A 24,831-nucleotide genomic window follows, 5' to 3' on the forward strand; every position below is an offset into this window, starting at 1 on the left:
GCATTCACGGAATCGTTCACATTCCATTTATTTAAATAAAAAATCAGATACTCAACAAATGAGACTTTAAAGTTAATTTGCTGTTAAAATGAGCAATGTATTTCTAATCTATGGTTCTGCATTAAAATGAAGGTTATTGCACACGCAGTAACACCTATCCACCCCAATGGAAGATGGATGTAGGCTGCGTCCTAAATAGTACCATAGCCCATATATAGTACACATACTGTATATAGTACTTTAGACCAGGGCCAAATCTTAGTCGGTTTCCCATGTTTCCTGCTCGTAACGATCTGACTGATTCCCAAAATGCATATATTTCAAACTCGATGACACCACAAGGTCATCTCATGTACCAAACGTAACGCCTCACACTAGCTAAACTCATCAAAAAACATTCATACAAGTTTGTGTATCGACTACGCCAATGATGATCTCCTCTGATTCACACACACACACACACACACACACACACACACACACACACACACACACACACACACACACACACACACACACACACACACACACACACACACACACACACACACACACACACACACACACACACACACACACACACACACACACACACACACCCTCCCTGCGATGAAAATATGAATTGGTTGATTACTACAATGTAACGGATTGATGGAATACGGCAACTAATAACCTGTTCGTGTCTTTGTGTTCAACGGGGTGTCATCAAAGGTTAATTGTGTAAAATGTCTGTTAATTGGTCTCAAAGACATTGGAGGGATGCAGGCTCAGATCTAGTTAGGTTGATAGGTCAAGTTCAACCCTCTCCATAAGGGAGAATCATACTAATTACAGTCAGAATACATGGGTCGTTTGGAATGAAACCCTCTTCCCTAAATAGTGCACGATTCTTGATCATAGAGCTCTGGTCAAAAAGTTGTGCACTATACAGGGAATAGGGTGCCAAAAAGTAGTGCGCTATACAGCGAATAGGGTGCCCTTTTCAGACGTAACCTGTGTGTCATGTAACTTTTGCAGAGACATGACTCTTTCTCTTTCCCTCTCTCTGTCTCTCTCCCTCTTTCTCGCTCTCTACCCCAGTGACAGAGTTGCAGCTTTAAGAAAAAAATACTCCCACCCTCTGATTATGGACTTAGCAGGTCAAGCTCATGTGCTGGTGGTGTTACTCACCTGCCTGGTCTTACTGTCCTGGGCCCAAGAGAAGGACTACACGGTGAGAGAGGAGCAGCCCGAGAATGTTCGCATCGGGAACCTACGGAAGGACTTGGACCTGAACCTTGACCCTGACTTCAAGCTGTCCTCGCCACTGCAGTTCAAGCCCGTCTACAAAACGGGCGATGTGCCTTTGGTGAGGGTAGAGGCCAACACCGGGGAGATCTTCACCACGGCTCATCGTATCGACCGAGAGAAGCTCTGCTCGGGAGTATTCAACGAGAAGCGCTGCTTCTACGAGATCGAAGTAGCCGTTCTGCCCGACGAGATCTTCCGTCTGGTTAAGATCCGGTTCCTGATTGAGGACATCAATGACAACGCTCCACTCTTCCAGTCCACCGTAATAAACATCTCCATCCCAGAGAACACAGCCATCAACACCCGGTACCCCGTGCCCTCTGCATTTGACCCAGATGTGGGGATCAATGGGATCCAACACTATGAACTTGTTAAGGTGAGCTCACACTTCTCTCTATCAGTATCGAGTGACTGTCACTGCTTGTGTGCTTGACATGAAGATCAATAGTTTCTTAAGAATGATTTGTTTTCATCTTTATTTGTTTGAAAAACAGTTACACAAATTGTTAACACCAGAAGATTGTCAACTGTGGCATTTAACGCTAGCTTAAATCATTTTAAATATTCCATAATTCAAAATTCCATAAAAGACAGGGTAGATGTATTAGGTACTAACTAGCTACATACAGTACCACCCCTCCCAGTATCACTGCTGTTTGCCTGCATTTAGTTGAACCTATAAGGCTGTGTGTTAGTAGAGCTGTTCTTTGTAGTTAGACTTTATGGGCCACGTTTTCATGCTTAAATCAGAACAGAGCCTTAGGCCGCCATGTAACCACCATGCTTTCCTTGAAAAGGCTTTATGTCATTATGTGTAGCAAGTGAAAAGCAAGGTGTAGTTTTGCTATAAACCATAACAACAAAAGTCCCTCTAGGAAATTGCAGACGCAGCATATCCCTCCAGTTTCTATGAAAAAAGGGTTAAATGTCGGGAATATTGTAGATTATTGCTGAGAAATGGACTGTACTGTATTATGCGAATAAGTGCCTCATGCAGAACCCACCGTTATTTTTATCATCTAATTGATGTTCTATTCAATCGCAGCGCAATGTTCTCATTTGCCTTAATGAAGTCGGCCTAAAACCAGAAAGTGGGATAATGTCATGCATTCTCCATTCATAGTCTAGACAATTCTCAATACATCGTGGAGGAAGATGAATATTGCAGATTATCTGAGGCCTGCTTGTGAATTCTAATTCTTAATTTTTTTGAGAGGAGATATAGCACACCATTTGCTATGGGGGGGGGGGGGGGGGGGGGGCACTAAACACACGTAAAGGCAGTAGCAGATAGTCTTCTATAACAAGCATCTACATGAAAAGGTTGCTTTGGAAAGGTTGTCTCATCTCGGTGACACGAGGATGTTTTTTGGGAGCTCGATGTGAGATGATAATGAGACAAGTCACAGGTTGTCTCATATTAAGTTTGCTTTGTGTGAAAATTAACAGTTTCCTTGCTGCTCATGTCTGACTTGATTACCAATTTGCATTTTGAATGAGTTATTTCTGTGCCAAAGCCTCCCCCGCTGAAACGTCCTGAATTGTTCATGCCTGGAAAATGACCAGCCCAATGTTTGGCACATAGCAGTGATGATGATCTCCAGTCATTCCCATCACCCTTTCATGACTGTTATCTCCTCGCATGTATATTATTGCTGTTTCATATCCTTGCCTCATTTTTTATTTTATTTTATATTTCCTATCCTTGCTTTTTTTATCTCTCTCTCTCGTTTATTTAAATTCAGTTCCGTATCTTATCTTCCTTGGGGAAATATGTCTGTTTTGTATTTTCTATCCATCCGTTTCATTCAAAAGAGGTTTTCTGAAAAGCAGTCCATAAACATAAATACAACATAGAGGTACAGTACCCAGGAGGACATTAATTCAAGTGAATTTTAGAAGTGCACTGTACAGTCTTACAGTACAGGGCATAGTTTAGTTCTTTTGGGGTTTGTGCGAGCATTCCTAGAATAGCTGCTGGTCTTTAATCCACCCCTTGGACTATCTTTGTATGGTCCTCAGAGATTTGTCTTGGAGCTCCATACAGAATAATAGTTTACCACCAGAGTGCTCCTGTTTTGTCCCTGACATCAAGCTGTAACTGCTACCATTGTGTGTCATCACAGTGTTCCTGTTTTGTTCCAGACCTCAAGCTGGAACTGCTACCATTGTGTGTCATCACAGAGTTCCTGTTTTGTTCCAGACCTCAAGCTGGAACTGCTACCATTGTGTGTCATCACAGTAGGCCAGTTCTGTCCCCTCAGCTGATAGACATATACTGTAGGCTAGCTGATATTAGAAAGGACAGATGAGAAATGACAGCCACCTTAATTCAAAACCAGGTTGGCTCTGTCTTTTCATATGGAGGGATAATACACAATAACATCCCACATAGTCTGTTTGATATCACACATCATGGTCAGTAACCCTTTACTTGAAAGTGGTATAGGCCTAAAATAAGGCATCTATAACACCTTTATGAAACCAGTAATGCCACCTTAATAATAAGTGTTGCAGTATGATCCATAGCAACCTTTTAATTATGGGATTCTAAAATGGAATGTTTACCATTAGCAGCGTCAGTGGTGGTACTGCTACGTCGTCTTGGAATGACGCAAAGGTATTCTAAGAACACGTCCAAGGTCAGGGGAAAGTAATACCATGCATGGATGCAGGAGTCTCTTCCGTCAGGAACAGATTTTATCACTTAAAGCGGACCTCTTTACAGGTTCCTCCTCAGGCCCTGACTGTGTCGCAAACAGCACCCTATTCCATATAGGTTTCTGGTCAAAAGTAGTGCACTATATAGGGAATAGGGTACCATTTGAGACGTTGACCGTGTGAGGCAGGTCAGGCTCAAGGGATATCGGTATTGATTTTGGTTGTTTTGGGTTCTACACTTCTCCAAATGTTATTTTTCTCCAAGAATTTTAAAGAGATTTGCACCACACTGCAGGAAACCGAATCCTTACTATTTTGAGGGATTTTCAGTGTATCTTAACAGCATTTGTTGTGGGCGGGCGTTGTCGGGATCACCTTGTGTAGATCAATATCCTGCTATATGAGAGCCAGATAAACTTGGTGTTGAGAGAAAGAGGAAGTCTTTATTTCGTTGTGTGGATTTTGAGCAACAACTCATCTTTGTTTAAAAATGTTTACATCTAACTTGTTTGTCTGGCTATTATGAGCAGATGGTAGAACAATTAGGTTCTGCCAGTCATAGAAAACAAAGAGAAATGTTGAAAATGTGTAACGCCAGAGTTTATTTATACTGTATGTTCATTTAAAGATGCCAGTTATGCCGTAATACTGCAATAGATTCAACATGTTGGAGCTCTCTCTCCAAATCACTCAAATTGGCATTTCATAATTGATTAATGTTCTTCGTTGGATGCTGCTTGCTGCAGAATGGACAATTAAACAAAGAGCTCAGCTAGCTAACTGTCTGTGTTCAGCTCACTGCATGTGTTCAGCTAACTGTCTGTGTTCAGCTCACTGCATGTGTTCAGCTAACTGTCTGTGTTCAGCTCACTGCATGTGTTCAGCTAACTGCCTGTGTTCAGCTCACTGCATGTGTTCAGCTAACTGTCTGTGTTCAGCTCACTGCATGTGTTCAGCTAACTGCCTGTGTTCAGCTCACTGCATGTGTTCAGCTAACTGTCTGTGTTCAGCTCACTGTCAAGCTCTTCCAGTTTTCATTTGTTTCTGATTTTGACACATTATCTTCCGCCAGAGGTTGACAAGAGGAAACAAACAATTCTGTGCTGGTTTTGTCTAAATGATATGCATCAGATCATGGCCAGTGGCAAGGGAGACTTCCATCAGTATTGTATAAAAGGGATGTTATAGCCAATGATAAATAGCCTAGCCCGTCGGCCCATCCACCACCATTAGCATAGCTATGAAAGGCTGACATATTCAAAGCACCATCCCAGTCTCCGCTATGTTTAATCAGGTCATCAACGTGATTCAATCCCAATCTCCGCTATGTTTAATCAGGTCATCAACGTGATTCAATCCCAATCTCCGCTATGTTTAATCAGGTCATCAACGTGATTCAATCCCAGTCTCCTCTAGATTTAATCAGGTCATCAACGTGATTCAATCCCAGTCTCCTCTAAATTTAATCAGGTCATCAACGTGATTCAATCCCAGTCTCCTCTAGATTTAATCAGGTCATCAACGTGATTCAATACCGGTCTCCTCTAGGTTTAATCAGGTCATCAACATGATTCAATCCCAGTCTCCTCTAGATTTAATCAGGTCATCAACGTGATTTAATCCCAGTCTCCTTTAGATTTAATCAGGTCATCAACGTGATTCAATCCCATTCTCCTCTAGATTTAATCAGGTCATCAACGTGATTCAATCCCAGTCTCCTCTAGATTTAATCAGGTCATAAACGTGATTTAATCCCAGTCTCCTCTTGGTTTAATCAGGTCATCAACGTGATTTAATCCCAGTCTCCTTTAGATTTAATCAGGTCATCAACGTGATTCAATCCCAGTCTCCTCTAGATTTAATCAGGTCATCAACGTGATTTAATGCCAGTCTCCTCTAGATTTAATCAGGTCATCAACGTGATTCAAATCCCAGTCTCCTCTTGATTTAATGAGGTCATCAACGTGATTCAATCCCAGTCTCCTCTAGATTTAATCAGGTCATCAACGTGATTCAATCCCAGTCTCCTCTAGGTTTAATCAGGTCATCAACGTGATTCCATTCCAGTCTCCTCTAAATATAAACAGGTCATCAACGTGATTCAATCCCAGTCTCCTCTAGATTTAATGAGGTCATCAACACGATTCAAAGATACATCAGATGACAATCTGAAACATTGAAAGAGTCTGCAATGAGGCGATTTCAGTTAGCTGCCCCCAATATCAGCCAACTGCGGCTCTACATCATTGTTTGCTACTGAGATGGAACGTTTGATTGTTGTGATTGGACGACTACTATCACTTGACGACGAATATCACTTGACGACTAATATCATTGGAAGACTAATATCATTGGAAGACTAATATCATTGGACGACTAATATCATTGGACGACTACTATCACTTGACGACTAATATCACTTGACGACTACTATCACTTGACGACGAATATCACTTGACGACTAATATCACTTGACGACGAATATCACTTGACGACTAATATCACTTGACGACGAATATCACTTGACGACTAATATCACTTGACGACTACTATCACTTGACGACTACTATCACTTGACGACTAATATCACTTGACGACGAATATCACTTGACGACTAATATCACTTGACGACTAATATCACTTGACGACGAATATCATTGGAAGACTAATATCATTGGTCGACTAATATCATTGGACGACTAATATCATTGGAAGACTAATATCATTGGACGACTAATATCATTGGAAGACTAATATCATTGGACGACTAATATCATTGGAAGACTAATATCATTGGACGACTAATATCATTGGAAGACTAATATCATTGGAAGACTAATATCATTGGACGACTAATATCATTGGAAGACAAATATCACTGGAAGACTAACATCATTGGATGACTAAAATCATTGGAAGACTAATATCATTGGACGACTAATATCATTGGATGACTAATATCATTGGATGACTAATATCATTGGATGACTAATATCATTGGACGACTAAGATCATTGGATGACTAATATCATTGGACGACTAATATCATTGGACGACTAAGATCATTGGACGACTTATATCATTGGATGACTAACATCTTTGGATGACTAATATCATTGGACGACTAACATCTTTGGATGACTAATATCATTGCACGACTAACATCTTTGGATGACTAATATCATTGGACGACTAACATCTTTGGATGACTAATATCATTGGATGACTAAAATCATTGACAAGATGTTCTATATCTACATAAATGTTTAATTTATAGATCTCTATACATACACTATTTACAAAAGTATGTGGACACCCCTTCAACTTCGTCGATTCGGCTAGTTCAACCACACCCATTTATGACAGGGGTATAAAATTGAGCACACAGCCATGCATTCTCCATAGAAAAAACATTGGCAGTAGAATGGCCTTACTGAAGAGCTCAGTGATTTTCAACGTGGCACTGTCATTGGATGCCACCTTAAAAACAAGTCAGTTAGGCACATTTCTGCCCTGCTAGACCTGCCCCGGTCAACTGTAAGTGCTGTTAATGTGAAGTGAAAATATCTAGGAGCAACAATGGCTCAGCTGCAAAGTGGTAGGCCACACAACCTCGCGGAATATGACCGCTGAGTGGTGAAGCGCGTAGAGTGTAAAGATGTTCTGTCCTTGGTTACAACACTCACTACTGAGTTCCAAACTACCTCTGGAAGCAACGAAAGCACAAGAACTGTTCGCCGGTAGCTTCATGAAATGGGTTACCATGGCCGAGCAGCCACACACAAACCTAAGATCACCATGCCAACCATCGGCTGGAGCGGTGTAAAGCTTTCCTCCATTGGACTCTGGAGCAGTGGAAATACATTCTCTAGGGTGATGAATCACGCTTCACCATCTGGCAGTCCGACAGACGAATCTGGGTTTGGCGGATGTCAGGAGAACGCTACCTACCCCAATGCATAGTGCCAACTGTAAAGTTTGGTGGAGGAGGAATCCTGGTCTGGTGCTGTTTTCATGGTTCGGGCTAGGCCCCTTAGTTCCAGTGAAGGGGAATCTTAACGCACCTGCATACAATGACATTTTAGACGATTCTCTGCTTCCAAATTTGTGGCAACAGTTTGGGGAAGGCCCTTTCCTGTTTCAGCATGACAATGCCCCCGTGCACAAAGCGAGGTCCATACAGAAATTGTTTGTCGAGATTGGTGTGGAAGAACTTGACTGGCCTGCACCGAGCCCTGATCTCAACCCCATTGAGCACCTTTGTGATAGGAACAATGACTGCTAGCCAAGCCTAATTGCCCAACATCAGAGCCTGTCCTCACTAATGCTCTTTTGGCTGAATGCAAGCAAGTCCCCGCAATAATGCTCCAACATCTAGTGGAAATCCTTCCCAGAAGAGTGGAGGCTGTTGTAGCAGCAAAGGGGGGACCAACTCCATGTTAATGCCCATGATTTTGGAAGGAGGTGTTCGACGTGCAGGTGTCCACATACTTTTTGGCTTGTAGTATATATCTTGTCAAAAGCGCAATGTGATTGCAAAAGAAACAGGTTGTAGTGTCTGACTGAAAAACGGACAATATTGGTGTTTGAATTTATTGATATAAAGTGGGACATGGTTGTATGGTTGTGGGATATGGGACAAATGGCCAAAATACGGGACATGTGGTCACCCTATGAATTGAAGAGGGCAGTCCATGAGTGCTGACCGAAGGATATCAAGGATCTGGAAAGTGTCTGTGGAAGAATGGTCTCCATCCCAATGTGTTCTCCAATCTCATAAATTATTATAGAAAAATGTTCAGTGCATTCATCCTTGCAAGAGGAGGGTGTACAAAAGTATTGAAAATATGGGTGGCAAATATATTTAAACCTAGATTTTGGGGAAAAAAATAAACATTACTTGTTAAACAAAATCTCTAGATATATGATCCCTATATTTTGTTTGATGGCACATAGCCTTAAGCTTCACGGTTTGTTTTCGTATTGTTTACTGTTTTGTTGGCGACATCCACTATTAAAAGTATGTACGCTTACCACGCTGCACCTTGGTCTCATCCTTCCGACGACACCCGTGACAGAACTTCCCACCACCAAAGGACCAAGCAGCGTGGTAGAGAGGACTCCTGGACATGGGAGGAGATCCTGGATGGTAAGGGACCCTGGAGGCAGGCTGGGGAGTGTCGCCGTCCAAGGGAGGAAAGGGAGGCAGCTAAGGCGGAGCGGCAGCGTTGTGAGGGACAACGGCTGGCAAGGAAGCCCGAGAGGCAGCCCCCCAAAAAATGTTTTGCGGGGCACACGGGGAATGTGGCTGAGTCAGGTTGGAGACCTGAGCCAACTCCCCGTGCTTACCGTGGCGAGCATGTGACTAGTCAGGCCCCGTGCTATGGGGTGATGCGCACTGTGTCTCGGTTGAGCATTCACAGGCCGATGTGCTCGGTGCCAGCGTCCCGCATTTGCCGGGTGGAAGTAGGCATCCAGCCAGAATGGGTTGTGCCAGCTCTGCACTCGAGACCCTCCATGGCCCAGTGTATCCTGTGCCTCGGCCAAGGAAGAACCTTCCTGTATGTCTCCCCAGCCTGGTGAGTCCTGTGCCTGCTCCCAGAGCCAGGCCTCCTGTATGTCTCTCCACTCCAGAGACGGCCTCCAGCCCGGAGCCTCCAGAGACGGTCTCCAGCTCGGAGCCTCCAGACACGTTCTCCAGTACGGAGCCTCCAGCGATGGTCTCCAGTAATGTAATGTAATGTCACGCCCTGACCTTAGATTCCTTTCTATGTCTCTTTTTGGTTTGGTCAGGGTGTGATTTGGCGTGGACATTCTATGTTTTGTTTTTCTATTAATTTCTATTTCTAGGTTTTTGCCGGGTATGGTTCTCAATCAGGGACAGCTGTCTATCGTTGTCTCTGATTGGGAACCATACTTATGCATTTTTTCCCACCTCATTGTGGGAAGTTAACTTTGTTTGATGGCACAGGCTATGAGCATCACTGTTTGTTTTTGTATTGTTTACTGTTTTGTTGGCGACATCTACTATTAAAAGTATGTATGCTAACCACGCTGCACCTTGGTCTCATCCTTCCGACGACACCCGCGACAAGATGAATCCTTCATCACCATGGTTGAGGAGTCCAGTCTGGGTGAAGCTGAAGTATCTGCTTTCTTTTTAAACTGTACAGTTTTGTATTTTATTTTTAAGGTTATTGTCACTGCACCTTAGGGCCCAGTGATTCATATTCTTAACCTTTTCTACAGTAAGTTTGCTTGCCCTAAATGTTATCACAAACCAACAGCCTAATTTGAATTCACTGAAGTAAAAATAAACAGCCATTATAGATAGTTAGTTATAGCGCTCTGAAACTGATTGAAATGCTCTAAATGTGTGACAATGAGACAGAGGTGGGGAATAATCTGTCTGGCTCATAAATCATCTTTAGGAGCACCTATGACATTGACTGGATGGAAGCACAGTGCCAAAGTCCCAGATACTAAAGTCTATACTAAGATTTAACAACCATATTGTATGAAGGGCCAATATGTTATGATTCACTGTATTGCAGAGGTAAAATCACTCCTATGAATTTCATCAAAGTCGTAGTACAGTTATTTTAATGTCAGCGGGGTCAATGGTCAAATCGTTACTCACTAAACAAATGTGGAGTTCTTAGTAATTACTACTTCATGTTTAAAGAATCACTCCATGAATATACATTCATCCTACTAGAACTCATCTCCTACTAGAACACATCTCCTACTAGAACACATCTCCTACTAGAACTCATCTCCTACAGAACTCATCTCCTTCTAGAACTCATCTTCTACAGAACTCATCTCCTTCTAGAACTCATCTTCTACAGAACTCAACTTCTACAGAACTCATCTCCTTCTAGAACTCATCTCCTTCTAGAACTCATCTTCTACAGAACTCATCTTCTACAGAACTCATCTCCTTCTAGAACTCATCTTCCACAGAACTCATCTCCTTCTAGAACTCATCTTCTACAGAACTCATCTTCTACAGAACTCATCTCCTTCTAGAACTCATCTCCTTCTAGAACTCATCTTCTACAGAACTCATCTCCTTCTAGAACTCATCTTCTACAGAACTCATCTTCTACAGAACTCATCTCCTTCTAGAACTCATCTTCTACAGAACTCATCTTCTACAGAACTCATCTCCTTCTAGAACTCATCTTCTACAGAACTCCTCTTCTACAGAACTCATCTCCTTCTAGAACTCATCTTCTACAGAACTCATCTTCTACAGAACTCATCTCCTTCTAGAACTCATCTCCTTCTAGAACTAATTTTCTACAGAACTCATCTTCTACAGAACTCATCTCCTTCTAGAACTCATCTTCTACAGAACTCATCTCCTTCTAGAACTCATCTTCTACAGAACTCATCTCCTTCTAGAACTCATCTTCTACAGAACTCATCTCCTTCTAGAACTCATCTTCTACAGAACTCATCTCCTTCTAGAACTCATCTTCTACAGAACTCATCTCCTTCTAGAACTCATCTTCTACAGAACTCATCTCCTTCTAGAACTCATCTCCTTCTAGAACTCATCTTCTACAGAACTCATCTTCTACAGAACTCATCTCCTTCTAGAACTCATCTTCTACAGAACTCATCTCCTTCTAGAACTCATCTTCTACAGAACTCATCTTCTACAGAACTCATCTCCTTCTAGAACTTATCTCCTTCTAGAACTCATCTTCTACAGAACTCATCTCCTTCTAGAACTCATCTTCTACAGAACTCATCTCCTTCTAGAACTCATCTTCTACAGAACTCATCTCCTTCTAGAACTCATCTTCTACAGAACTCATCTTCTACAGAACTCATCTCCTTCTAGAACTCATCTTCTACAGAACTCATCTTCTACAGAACTCATCTCCTTCTAGAACTCATCTTCTACAGAACTCATCTTCTACAGAACTCATCTCCTTCTAGAACTCATCTTCTACAGAACTCATCTTCTACAGAACTCATCTCCTTCAGAACTCATCTTCTACAGAACTCATCTCCTTCTAGAACTCATCTTCTACAGAACTCATCTTCTACAGAACTCATCTCCTTCTAGAACTCATCTTCTACAGAACTCATCTTCTACAGAACTCATCTCCTTCTAGAACTCATCTTCCACAGAACTCATCTCCTTCTAGAACTCATCTTCTACAGAACTCATCTCCTTCTAGAACTCATCTTCTACAGAACTCATCTCCTTCTAGAACTCATCTTCTACAGAACTCATCTTCTACAGAACTCATCTCCTTCTAGAACTCATCTCCTTCTAGAACTCATCTTCTACAGAACTCATCTTCTACAGAACTCATCTCCTTCTAGAACTCATCTTCTACAGAACTCATCTCCTTCTAGAACTCATCTTCTACAGAACTCATCTTCTACAGAACTCATCTCCTTCTAGAACTCATCTCCTTCTAGAACTCATCTTCTACAGAACTCATCTCCTTCTAGAACTCATCTTCTACAGAACTCATCTTCTACAGAACTCATCTCCTTCTAGAACTCATCTTCTACAGAACTCATCTCCTACTAGAACTCATCTTCTACAGAACTCATCTTCTACAGAACTCATCTCCTTCTAGAACTCATCTTCTACAGAACTCATCTTCTACAGAACTCATCTCCTTCTAGAACTCATCTTCTACAGAACTCATCTTCTACAGAACTCATCTCCTTCTAGAACTCATCTTCTACAGAACTCATCTTCTACAGAACTCATCTCCTTCTAGAACTCATCTTCTACAGAACTCATCTCCTTCTAGAACTCATCTTCTACAGAACTCATCTTCTACAGAACTCATCTCCTTCTAGAACTCATCTTCTACAGAACTCATCTTCTACAGAACTCATCTCCTTCTAGAACTCATATTCTACAGAACTCATCTCCTTCTAGAACTCATCTTCTACAGAACTCATCTCCTTCTAGAACTCATCTTCTACAGAACTCATGTTCTACAGAACTCATCTCCTTCTAGAACTCATCTTCTACAGAACTCATCTCCTTCTAGAACTCATCTTCTACAGAACTCATCTTCTACAGAACTCATCTCCTACAGAACTCATCTTCTACAGAACTCATCTCCTTCTAGAACTCATCTCCTTCTAGAACTCATCTCCTTCTAGAACTCATCTTCTACAGAACTCATCTTCTACAGAACTCATCTTCTACAGAACTCATCTCCTTCTAGAACTCATCTTCTACAGAACTCATCTCCTTCTAGAACTCATCTTCTACAGAACTCATCTCCTACTAGAACACATCTCCTTCTAGAACTCATCTTCTACAGAACTAATCTCCTTCTAGAACTCATCTTCTACAGAACTCATCTTCTAGAACTCATCTCCTACTAGAACACATCTCCTACTAGAACACATCTCCTACTAGAACTCATCTTCTACAGAACTCATCTCCTTCTAGAACTTATCTTCTACAGAACTCATCTCCTTCTAGAACTCATCTTCTACAGAACTCATCTTCTAGAACTCATCTTCCACTAAAACTCATCTTCTTCTAGAGCTCATCTTCTACAGAACTCATCTCCTTCTAGAACTCATCTTCTACAGAACTCATCTCCTTCTAGAACTCATCTTCTAAAGAACTCATCTCCTTCTAGAACTCATCTTCTACAGAACTCATCTCCTTCTAGAACTCATCTTCTACAGAACTCATCTTCTACAGAACTCATCTCCTTCTAGAACTCATCTTCTACAGAACTCATCTCCTTCTAGAACTCATCTTCTACAGAACTCATCTTCTACAGAACTCATCTCCTACAGAACTCATCTTCTACAGAACTCCTCTCCTACTAGAACACATCTCCTTCTAGAACTCATCTTCTACAGAACTCATCTTCTTGAACTCATCTCCTACTAGAACACATCTCCTACTAGAACACATCTCCTACTAGAACTCATCTTCTACAGAACTCATCTCCTTCTAGAACTCATCTTCTACAGAACTCATCTCCTTCTAGAACTCATCTTCTACAGAACTCATCTTCTAGAACTCATGTTCCACTAGAACTCATCTTCTTCTAGAGCTCATCTTCTACAGAACTCATCTCCTTCTAGAACTCATCTTCTACAGAACTCATCTCCTTCTAGAACTCATCTCCTACTAGAACTCATCTCCTACTAGAACTCATCTCCTACTAGAACGCATCTCCTTCTAGAACTCATCTCTTTCTAGAACTCACCTTCTACAGAACTCATCTCCTTCTAGAACTCATCTTCTACAGAACTCATCTCCTTCTAGAACTCATCTTCCACTAGAACTCATCTCCTACTAGAACTCATCTTCTACAGAACTCATCTTCTACAGAACTCATCTCCTTCTAGAACTCATCTTCCAGTAGAACTCATCTTCTACAGAACTCATCTCCTTCTAGAACTCATCTTCTACTAGAACTCATATTCTACTAGAACTCATCTCCTTCTAGAACTCATCTTCTATAGAACTCATCTCCTTCTACAACTCATCTTCTACAGAACTCATCTTCCACTAGAACTGATCTTCTCCTAGAACTCATCTCCTTCTAGAACTCATCTTCTTCTAGAACTCATATTCTACTAGAACTCATCTCCTTCTAGAACTCATCTTCTACAGAACTCATCTCCTTCTAGAACTCATCTTCTACAGAACTCATCTCCTTCTAGAACTCATCTTCTACAGAACTCATCTCCTTCTAGAACTCATCTTCTACAGAACTCATCTCCTTCTAGAACTCATCTTCTTCTAGAACTCATATTCTACTAGAACTCATCTTCTTCTAGAACTCATCTTCTACTAGAACTCATCTCCTTCTAGAACTCGTCTTCTACAGAACTCATCTTCTTCTAGAACTCATCTTCTATAGAACTCATCTTCTACAGAACTCATCTCCTTCTAGAACTCATCTTCTAGAGCTCATCTTCTACTAGAGCTCATCTTCTACTAGAACTCATCTTCTACAGAACTCATCTTCTACAGAACTCATCTTCTTCTAGAGCTCATCTTCTTCTAGAACTCATCTTCTACAGAACTCATCTTCTTCTAGAACTCATCTTCTACTAGAACTCATCTTCTACAGAACTCATCTTCTTCTAGAGCTCATCTTCTACTAGAACTCATCTCCTTCTAGAACTCATCTCCTTCTACAACTCATCTTCTTCTAGAACTCATCTTCTTCTAGAACTCATCTTCTACAGAACTCATCTTCTACAGAACTCATCTTCTAGAACTCATCTCCTACTAGAACACATCTCCTACTAGAACACATCTCCTACTAGAACTCATCTTCTACAGAACTCATCTCCTTCTAGAACTCATCTTCTACAGAACTCATCTCCTTCTAGAACTCATCTTCTACAGAACTCATCTTCTAGAACTCATGTTCCACTAGAACTCATCTTCTTCTAGAGCTCATCTTCTACAGAACTCATCTCCTTCTAGAACTCATCTTCTACAGAACTCATCTCCTTCTAGAACTCATCTCCTACTAGAACTCATCTCCTACTAGAACACATATCCTACTAGAACGCATCTCCTTCTAGAACTCATCTCTTTCTAGAACTCACCTTCTACAGAACTCATCTCCTTCTAGAACTCATCTTCTACAGAACTCATCTCCTTCTAGAACTCATCTTCCACTAGAACTCATCTCCTACTAGAACTCATCTTCTACAGAACTCATCTTCTACAGAACTCATCTCCTTCTAGAACTCATCTTCCACTAGAACTCATCTTCTACAGAACTCATCTCCTTCTAGAACTCATCTTCTACTAGAACTCATATTCTACTAGAACTCATCTCCTTCTAGAACTCATCTTCTATAGAACTCATCTCCTTCTACAACTCATCGTCTACAGAACTCATCTTCCACTAGAACTGATCTTCTCCTAGAACTCATCTCCTTCTAGAACTCATCTTCTTCTAGAACTCATATTCTACTAGAACTCATCTCCTTCTAGAACTCATCTTCTACAGAACTCATCTCCTTCTAGAACTCATCTTCTACAGAACTCATCTCCTTCTAGAACTCATCTTCTACAGAACTCATCTCCTTCTAGAACTCATCTTCTACAGAACTCATCTCCTTCTAGAACTCATCTTCTTCTAGAACTCATCTCCTTCTAGAACTCATCTTCTTCTAGAACTCATCTTCTACTAGAACTCATCTCCTTCTAGAACTCGTCTTCTACAGAACTCATCTTCTTCTAGAACTCATCTTCTATAGAACTCATCTTCTACAGAACTCATCTCCTTCTAGAACTCATCTTCTAGAGCTCATCTTCTACTAGAGCTCATCTTCTACTAGAACTCATCTTCTACAGAACTCATCTTCTACAGAACTCATCTTCTTCTAGAGCTCATCTTCTTCTAGAACTCATCTTCTACAGAACTCATCTTCTTCTAGAACTCATCTTCTACTAGAACTCATCTTCTACAGAACTCATCTTCTTCTAGAGCTCATCTTCTACTAGAACTCATCTCCTTCTAGAACTCATCTCCTTCTACAACTCATCTTCTTCTAGAACTCATCTTCTTCTAGAACTCATCTTCTTCTAGAACTCAGTGTTATTAGAAGGTCATTATTCTTGCTGTCCAGTCGTGTATATAGTTTATAGCTACTCGCCATAAAGTAACCATCCTCATTCAGGCAGCGGTGCTTTTGGCTCTTCTTAAGGGACTTCTGTCATTTGGCAGTGCTTCAGACCGGCGACAATATTCACATCAAGTGAAACCCCAACACCAACAACAACCCTGTGTCTCTACTGCAGCTACCAGGACATAGTATTGGCCTCCTTCTTCCCTCTACCATGGTCCTTACTCTATTGGTACAGGAACTATACTGGTTCTAAACATACTGGGTAGTCAAATGAACACATTTGGTCTAAATTGTACCGTTCACAGTCAGAATGTATGTATCTTAATCTGGTTTCATAGCTGTGCCTAGACAGAGTAATCTCTTCCAACATTATGTGCTGCATGAAGCTTATTTCTTTAAAGAGACTGTTTTTTCTTGTTTTAGCATGAAACTGCTTCTGACTGAAAGACCTTCAAAGACCCTCTTTGTTTCTTAAAATGCATGGGTCTCATTTAGGTTCTTAGGTCTCTCTCTCTCTCTCTCGCTCTCTCGCTCTCTCTAAATCATAACGATGGCAAATATGCCAGGACCCATCTTTACCGCATAGCTGATCTGTAATCATAAATATTAGTGCTACATTTTTGTGGGGAAGGCAATTACTTTGAACAGTCAGAGTCAGTTTCTCATGGGGATTACATGCATTTGTTTTCATTTTCCTCGGGCATCACTGTGGCCTACTGATTTGGTACTCCTTGGGTGAAAAGCTTTTTAATGTGGAGTCTCTCTGTCTCTTTAGTCTATGGTGGTATTGCAGTGCATTTAAATAGGCTATCTCTATGGCTTCCCTTTCACCTGTCTCTTTCACATATGAACTTGACATTTTGTGAGCTGTCTCCCCTTTTCCAAAGTAAACGCAAGATAGTGGGGTAAAATGGAATACAATGTTACTTAAAGCAGAGGAGTTGCACTGAGGAGGGCAGAGGGCTAAAACAAGTACTTAATAAAAAAGCACCGGGAGATTTCCAAGAGGGTAGTGTTACTTTGTTATCTGAAATGGATGGTCAGCATATAGTACAAGAAGAATCTGCTGAAGGGTGGCAGTGAGCGTACAGTACTGTACTATAATAGTTATTGAATATGACTCCAATATAATTGCATTCCAAGGACCCTTGATCATGGTTTGATGTCATTGTGTGTCATTGGTCTTATGTTATATGTGTACATTCCATCTGTCAGTTTCTTGTTTTTAAAATAGATTTATTGAAGATTTTTAGAAAAGCGCTAACGCTTCACCAATTGCCTTTCTTGGTTATGAGCATAACTGTTTAACTCACTGTCAGCATCCATTGTTTACATAGGCCTAAGTATTTTCTTAATACACTGATATTTTCCAACTGTATTTAGCAAATATTCTGAGGACATTTTCCATTTTTCTAATACGCAGTGGTGTAAAGTACTTAAGTAAAAATACTTTAATGCACTACTTACTTTTTTTGGGGGGGGGGGTATCTGTACTTTACTATTTATATTGTTGACTACTTTTACTTTACTACATTCCTAAAGAAATGAATATACTTTGTATTCCATACATTTTCTCTGACACCAAAAAATCCTTGTTATTTGTTACTTGTTAGTCAAATACTTTTAGACTTTTACTCAAATTGTATTTTACTGGGTGACTTTCACTTTTACTTTCGTATTTTTAAATAAAGATATCTTTACTTTTACTCAAGTATGGCAGCTGGGTGCTTTTTTTCCACCACTGCTAATACAATTAAAGCACTTTCACCCCAAAGTGTTTTGCTGCAGTGAGAGCAAACATCTGTTGAAACTAAAACAAACCACAGCTTATTTGTGTTGATTCTGGAAACCAGCTGTGTGAGTCTAGCGCCAGCTTACAAGACCACTAGTAGGCTATTGCAGTGTATGACATGTCGTATAAGATAGTAGTGTTCAGGTGAAATGCATGTGAAATTCCCAGAAATCAAGTTATGAATGCATACGTCCCCACACTGATGAATAACTAAGCAATTAGTAACATACTCCAGGATGTACAGGACAGCACAGTAGTTTCATGTAGTCCAGTAAAATATGACTAAAACTCACAAACTATCTCTCTTCTTCTCCCTGTCTATACAGAGTGTAAGTGAGTTTGGCCTAGACATCATCGAGACCCCAGAGGGAGACAGATGGCCTCAGCTGATCGTCCAGCAGAGCCTGGACCGCGAGCAGAAGGACACCTTCGTCATGAAGATCAAGGTGGAGGACGGAGGAACGCCACCCAAGTCCAGCACGGCCATCCTCCAGGTCACCATCTCCGACGTCAACGACAATCGGCCGGTCTTCAAGGACAGTGAGGTGGAGGTGAACATCCCCGAGAACGCCCCCATAGGAACCTCCGTCACCCAGCTCCACGCCACAGACGCAGACCTCGGCTCCAACGCCCAGATCCACTTCTCCTTCTCCAACCAGATCTCCTCATCCACCAAGAGGCATTTTTCCATAGACAGCACCACCGGGCTGATCACTGTTAAGCAGCCCTTAGACAGAGAAGCCGCTCCGGTCCACAAACTCATCGTCCTGGCCAGCGATGGCAGCTCCACCCCCTCCAGAGCTACGGTTATCGTCAACGTAACGGACATTAATGACAACGTTCCGTCCATAGACACTCGGTATATAATGAACCTTGTAAATGGAACGGTTCTACTGTCAGAGAACGCTCCTCTCAACACAAAAATAGCCCTAATTACAGTGACGGACAAGGACTCGGATCTGAACGGCAAAGTGACTTGTTACACTGACCATGACGTTCCTTTCAGGTTAAAGCCAGTCTTTAATGACCAGTTCCTGCTGGAGACTGCGGCCCCCTTAGATTACGAAACAACCAGGGAATATGCAATTAAGATAGTAGCGTCGGATTCAGGGAAGCCTCCTTTGAACACTTCAGCGATGGTTTTAATAAAAATTAAGGACGAGAATGACAACGCTCCCATCTTCCCTCAGCCTGAGATTCAGCTGTCCATACCAGAGAACAATGATCCATCCACGCAGCTCATAAAGATCAGTGCCACGGATGCAGACAGCGGACATAATGCAGAGATTATTTATTCTCTTGGCCCTGACGCGCCTGATGGGTTTAACATAGATAGACGGTCAGGAATCCTCTCCGTTGGCAAACGCCTGGATAGAGAGAAGCAAGAGAAGTATTCGTTCACTGTCATGGCGAGGGACAATGGGTCTACTTCGCTGCAGAGCAATGTCACAGTGAGGTTAATAGTGCAGGACCTCAACGACAACAGCCCAGCTTTCACCCATCCTGAGTATAACTTCTACGTGCCTGAGAACCTACCTTTGTACGGGACCGTGGGTCTGATCACCGTCACAGATTCTGACGCAGGTGACAACTCTGTCATAACACTGTCCATCCTGAACGGGAAAGACAATTTTCTTATTGATCCCCAGACCGGTGTAATCAAACCCAACCTCACATTTGATAGAGAGCAGCAGAGCTCATACACTTTTATGGTGAAGGCTATAGACGGAGGGCAACCACCCAGCACTTCATACGCCAAGGTCACCATAAACGTTGTGGATGTCAATGACAATCGACCCGTTTTTGTTATCCCCTCATCCAACTACTCATACGATCTGGTCCAGTCTACCACCAGCCCTGGGTCTGTGGTCACCAGGGTGTTCGCTATAGACAATGACACTGGCATGAATGCTGAGCTGCAGTACAGCATCATTGGGGGATCACCAAGAGGGCTGTTTGCCATAGACAAAACAACTGGTAATATAACTCTGCAGGAGAAGATAGTCTCAGCCGATCAGGGTTTACACAGGCTAGTGGTGAAAGTCAAAGACCTGGGCCAGCCAGAGTCCTTACACGCAATCGCCCTCATTCACCTGTTCATTAACGAGACTGTATCCAACGCTACGTTCATTCAAGAGCAGCTACGTAAGAGCTTGGAGACTCCATTGGACCGCAACGTGGGAGACAGTGAGGTCACACCCCAAGCCAACGGATACGTGATTGTTGTCATCGCTATTATAGCTGGGACTATGACCGTCATCTTAGTCATCTTCGTGACAGCCTTAGTGCGCTGTCGTCAGACGCCCAGGCACAAAGTGGTGCAGAAGGGCAAGCAGAGCGGCGAGTGGGTGTCGCCCAACCAGGAGAACCGTCAAATCAAGAAGAAAAAGAAGAAAAAGAAGAGATCCCCTAAGAGCCTCCTCTTGAACTTTGTCAGCATAGAAGAATCCAAGCCTGATGATCCCAGCCAGGAGCACATTAATGGAACCCTGGACCTGCCTGTGGAGTTAGATGAGCAGACCATGGGGAAATACAACTGGGCCACTACGCCGACCACCTTCAAACCTGACAGTCCAGACTTAGCCAAGCATTACAAGTCTGCCTCCCCCCAGCCAACCTTCCAAATCAAACCAGAGACCCCGATGGCGCCCAATAAACACCACGTGATTCAGGAGCTCCCGCTAGACAACACGTTTGTGGTGGGCTGTGACTCGCACTCCAAGTGCTCCTCCACCAGCTCAGACCCGTACTCGGTCTCAGAGTGCAGCTGTCAGGGGGGATTCAAGACTTCTGGGCAAATCCACACCAGACAGGTAATTCATAACTTATTTTCTAAAGCCACCTACTGTTTCCACTCCCACTCCCCGTACCACTGTCCCTTTGTTGATAAGATGGAGGGTGATGGGTGGCAGCGGGAGGGAGCCGGGAGAATGAACCACACAAAAAGTCACATGTGCATTAATGTCATCAGCATTGAATATTGAGGAAGAATACCTCCGAGAGGAAGTAGTTAACTGAAGTCTGGCCAAGAAACTTCAACCAAATGAAATCTATCTTTACTTCCCAGAAAGAGGAAAAAAACGAAGACAGATTATACCTCCCTTTGCTATCTTGTACTATATGTCTTAAAAAAAAACTTGAACCTTATTTGGGTTAATGTTCCACTTAAAAGTATAATGGAGGCAGTGGAATGGTGGGAACCAGTGTTAAATGAGAATCTTAAGTGAGAAAGGCTGGTGGCAGAGTAATAGCATGCTTGAGAATCAAATCGGCCATGCTACTAATTGAACTCTGCACAGCTGTATTTGCTGAGGACCAATGGATTAAAGCAGCTCTAAGCTTTTTTGATTGACACACCTGAAAAAAACTAGCATGTCTGACAGACAGAGAAAACCAAACAGAGTCTTTGATTTGACAGTCATCAGCTTAACAGATAAACGTTGGGTTTAATCAGCTGTTCACTTTCCACTGAAATAGTAGGACATGTATCCCCCAAGAGTGCCACTACACTACAGAATAATAAGACCTCATTAAATAATCCCAGATATTGGTTGCGTGATGGAGATATTAAGTGGCGTCTTTACTGTGGAGGCTCTGAAGGCTTTGTGAGTGTGAGGGAGAGAGCAAAGCAAAAGGCAAAAGCAAGGCTCATTTGAATGCTAGGGTTTGGTCTGAGGCATAGATTCCCTAAGAGATGTGCCAAATGCGAAGTGCCCTAAAATATAACAGCAGCCCAGGAAAATATATGTACATCAGAGGTAAGAGGGGTGGAGCAGAGCAGAGTGGGGCGGAGCAAAGAGGGGATGAGCAGAGTGGGGCAGAACAGAGCAGAGAGGGAGGGAGCAGAGCAGAGAGGGGCGGAGCAGAGCAGAGAGGGGCGGAGCAGAGCAGAGAGGGGCGGAGCAGAGCAGAGAGGGGCGGAGCAGAGCAGAGAGGGACGGAGCAGAGCAGAGAGGGGCGGAGCAGAGCAGAGAGGGACGGAGCAGAGCAGAGAGGGACGAAGCAGAACAGAGTGGGGCGGAGCTCTATGGGATGGAGAATGATAGTGCAACAGTATGGTGGGTCACTAAGATCAAGGTAAAGATAGAGGCTTGGAACCAATAGCAAGAGGAGATAGCAAGATGGAAGCTAGGGACCAATAGAAAGAGGAGGTCGATAAATGGAGCCTTGGGACCAATAAAAAGTGGAGGGATTTAGATGGTGGCTTGGGACCAATAGAAAGAGGAGGTAGCTAGATGGAGGCTTGTGACCAATAGAAAGACGGTGTAGCTAGATGGAGGCTTGGGACCAATAGCAGGAGCAGGAAGCAAGATGTAGACTTGGGATCAATAGGACAAGGGTGTAGCTAGATGGAGGCTTGGGACCAATAGAAAGAGGAGGTAGCTAGATAGAGGCTTGGGACCAATAGGAAGAGGGTGTAGGTATATGGAGGATTGGGACCAATAGCAGGGGGAAGTAGCTAGATGGAGGCTTGGGATCAATAGAAAGAGGAGGGATTTAGATGGAGGCTTGGAACCAATGAGAGGAGGGGCAAGCTAGATGGAGACTTGAGACCAATAGAAAGAGGAGGTAGCTATATGGAGGCTTGGGACCAATAGGAGAAGGAGATAGCTAGATGGAGGCAAGGTGGAGCTAGATGGAAGCTTGGGACCAATTAGAGGAGGAGGTAGCTAAATAGAGGCTTGGGACTAATAGAAAGAGACTGAAGCTAGATGGAGGCTTGGTACCAGTTTAAAGAGGAGGTAGCTTGATTCAGGCTTGGGACCAATAGAAAGGAGGTAGCTAGATGGATGCTTGGGGCCAATAGGACAAGGGGGTATCTAGATGGGGGCTTGGGACCAATAGGAAGAGGAGGTAGCTAGATGGGGGTAGCTAAATTGAGACTTGGGACGAATAGGGCAAGGGGGTATCTAGATGGAGGCTTGGGACCAATAGGAAGAGGAGGTAGCTAGATGGGGGTAGCTAGATGGAGGCGTGGAACCAATATAAAGAGGAGGTAGCTTGATGGGGGTAGCTAAATGGAGGCTTGGGATCAATAGGACAAGGGGGTATCTAGATGGAGGCTTGGGACCAATAGGAAGAGGAGGTAGCTAGATGGGGGTAGCTAAATGGAGACTTGGGACGAATAGGGCAAGGGGGTAGCTAGATGGGGGTAGCTAGATGGAGGCTTGGGACCAATAGGAAGAGGAGGTAGCTAGATGGGGGTAGCTAGATGGAGGCGTGGAACCAATATAAAGAGGAGGTAGCTTGATGGAGGCTTTGGACCAATAGGGCAAGGGGGTAGCAAGATGGAGGCATGGGACCAATAGGAGGAGGGGGTAGCTAGATGGAGACTTGGGACCAATAGAAAGAGGCGGTAGCTAGATGGGGGTAGCTAGATGGAGGCGTGGAACCAATATAAAGAGGAGGTAGCTTGATGGAGGCTTTGGACCAATAGAAAGAGGTGGTAGCTGATGGAGGCTTTGAACCAATAGAAAGAGTCGGTAGCTAGAGGGAGGCTTGGGACCAATAGAAAGAGGAGGTAGCTATATTGAAGCTTGGGACCAATAGAAAGAGTCGGTAGCTAGATTACGGCTTGGGACCAATAGGAGGAGGAGGGATTTAGATGTAGGCTTGGAACCAATAGGATGAGGGGGTGTCTAGATGGAGGCTTGGGACCAATAGAAAGAGGAGGTAGCTAGATAGAGGGTTGGGACCCATAGAATGAGGAGGTAGCTAGATGGAGGCTTGGGACCAAAATAATTTGAGGTAGCTAGATGGAGGCTTGGGACCAAAATAATTTGAGGTAGCTAGATGGAGGCTTGGGACCAATAGAAAGTGGAGGTAGCTAAATGGAGGATTTGGACCAATAGAAAGTGGAGTTAGCTAGATGGAGGCTTGGGACCAATAGAAAGAGGAGGTAGCTTGTTGTAGGCTTTGGACCAATAGAAAAAGGCATTAGCTAGATTGAGGGTTGGGACCCATAGAATGAGGAGGTAGCTAGATGGAGGCTTGGGACAAATGGAAAGAGGAGGTAGCTAGATGGAGGCTTGGGACCAATAGAAAGTGGAGGTAGCTAAATGGAGGATTTGGACCAATAGAAAGTGGAGTTAGCTAGATGGAGGCTTGAGACCAATGGAAAGAGGAGGTAGCTAGATGGAGGCTTGCGTCCAGTAGGAGGAGGGGGTAGCTAAATGGAGGCTTTGGACAAATAGCAGGAGGGCGTAGCTCGATTTGAGGCTTGGGACCAATAAGAGGAGATGGAGCTAGACGGGGCTTGGAACCAATAGAAAGAGGAGGTAGCTAGATGGAGGCTTGTTACCAATAGGAGGAGGGGGATCTAGATGGAGGCTTGGGACCAATAGAAAGTGGAGGGATTTAGATGGTGGCTTGGGACCAATAGAAAGAGAATGTAGCTAGATGGAGGCTTGGGACCAATAGAAAGGGGAGGTAGCTAGATGTAGGCTTGGAACCAATAGAAAGAGGAGGTAGCT

The 24,831-nt window shown here is 43.0% G+C and overlaps 1 protein-coding gene across 2 annotated transcripts in view; it reads left to right on the forward strand.

Moving 5' to 3' along the window:
• The window catches only part of LOC129858511 (protocadherin-11 X-linked-like), a 285,587-nt gene that overhangs the window by 10,248 nt on the left and 250,508 nt on the right, over window positions 1-24,831 (forward strand). For both annotated transcript variants that reach the window (XM_055927801.1, XM_055927802.1), the window contains exons 2-3: window positions 1,081-1,666; window positions 18,685-21,171. In XM_055927801.1, the coding sequence (XP_055783776.1) occupies window positions 1,127-1,666; window positions 18,685-21,171 (3,027 nt within the window). In that variant the 5' untranslated portion in view covers window positions 1,081-1,126. The remainder of the gene's footprint in view (window positions 1-1,080; window positions 1,667-18,684; window positions 21,172-24,831) is intronic.

This window comes from Salvelinus fontinalis, chromosome 6 (genome assembly GCF_029448725.1).
Source record: "Salvelinus fontinalis isolate EN_2023a chromosome 6, ASM2944872v1, whole genome shotgun sequence".
NCBI classification, from domain to species: Eukaryota; Metazoa; Chordata; class Actinopteri; order Salmoniformes; family Salmonidae; genus Salvelinus; species Salvelinus fontinalis.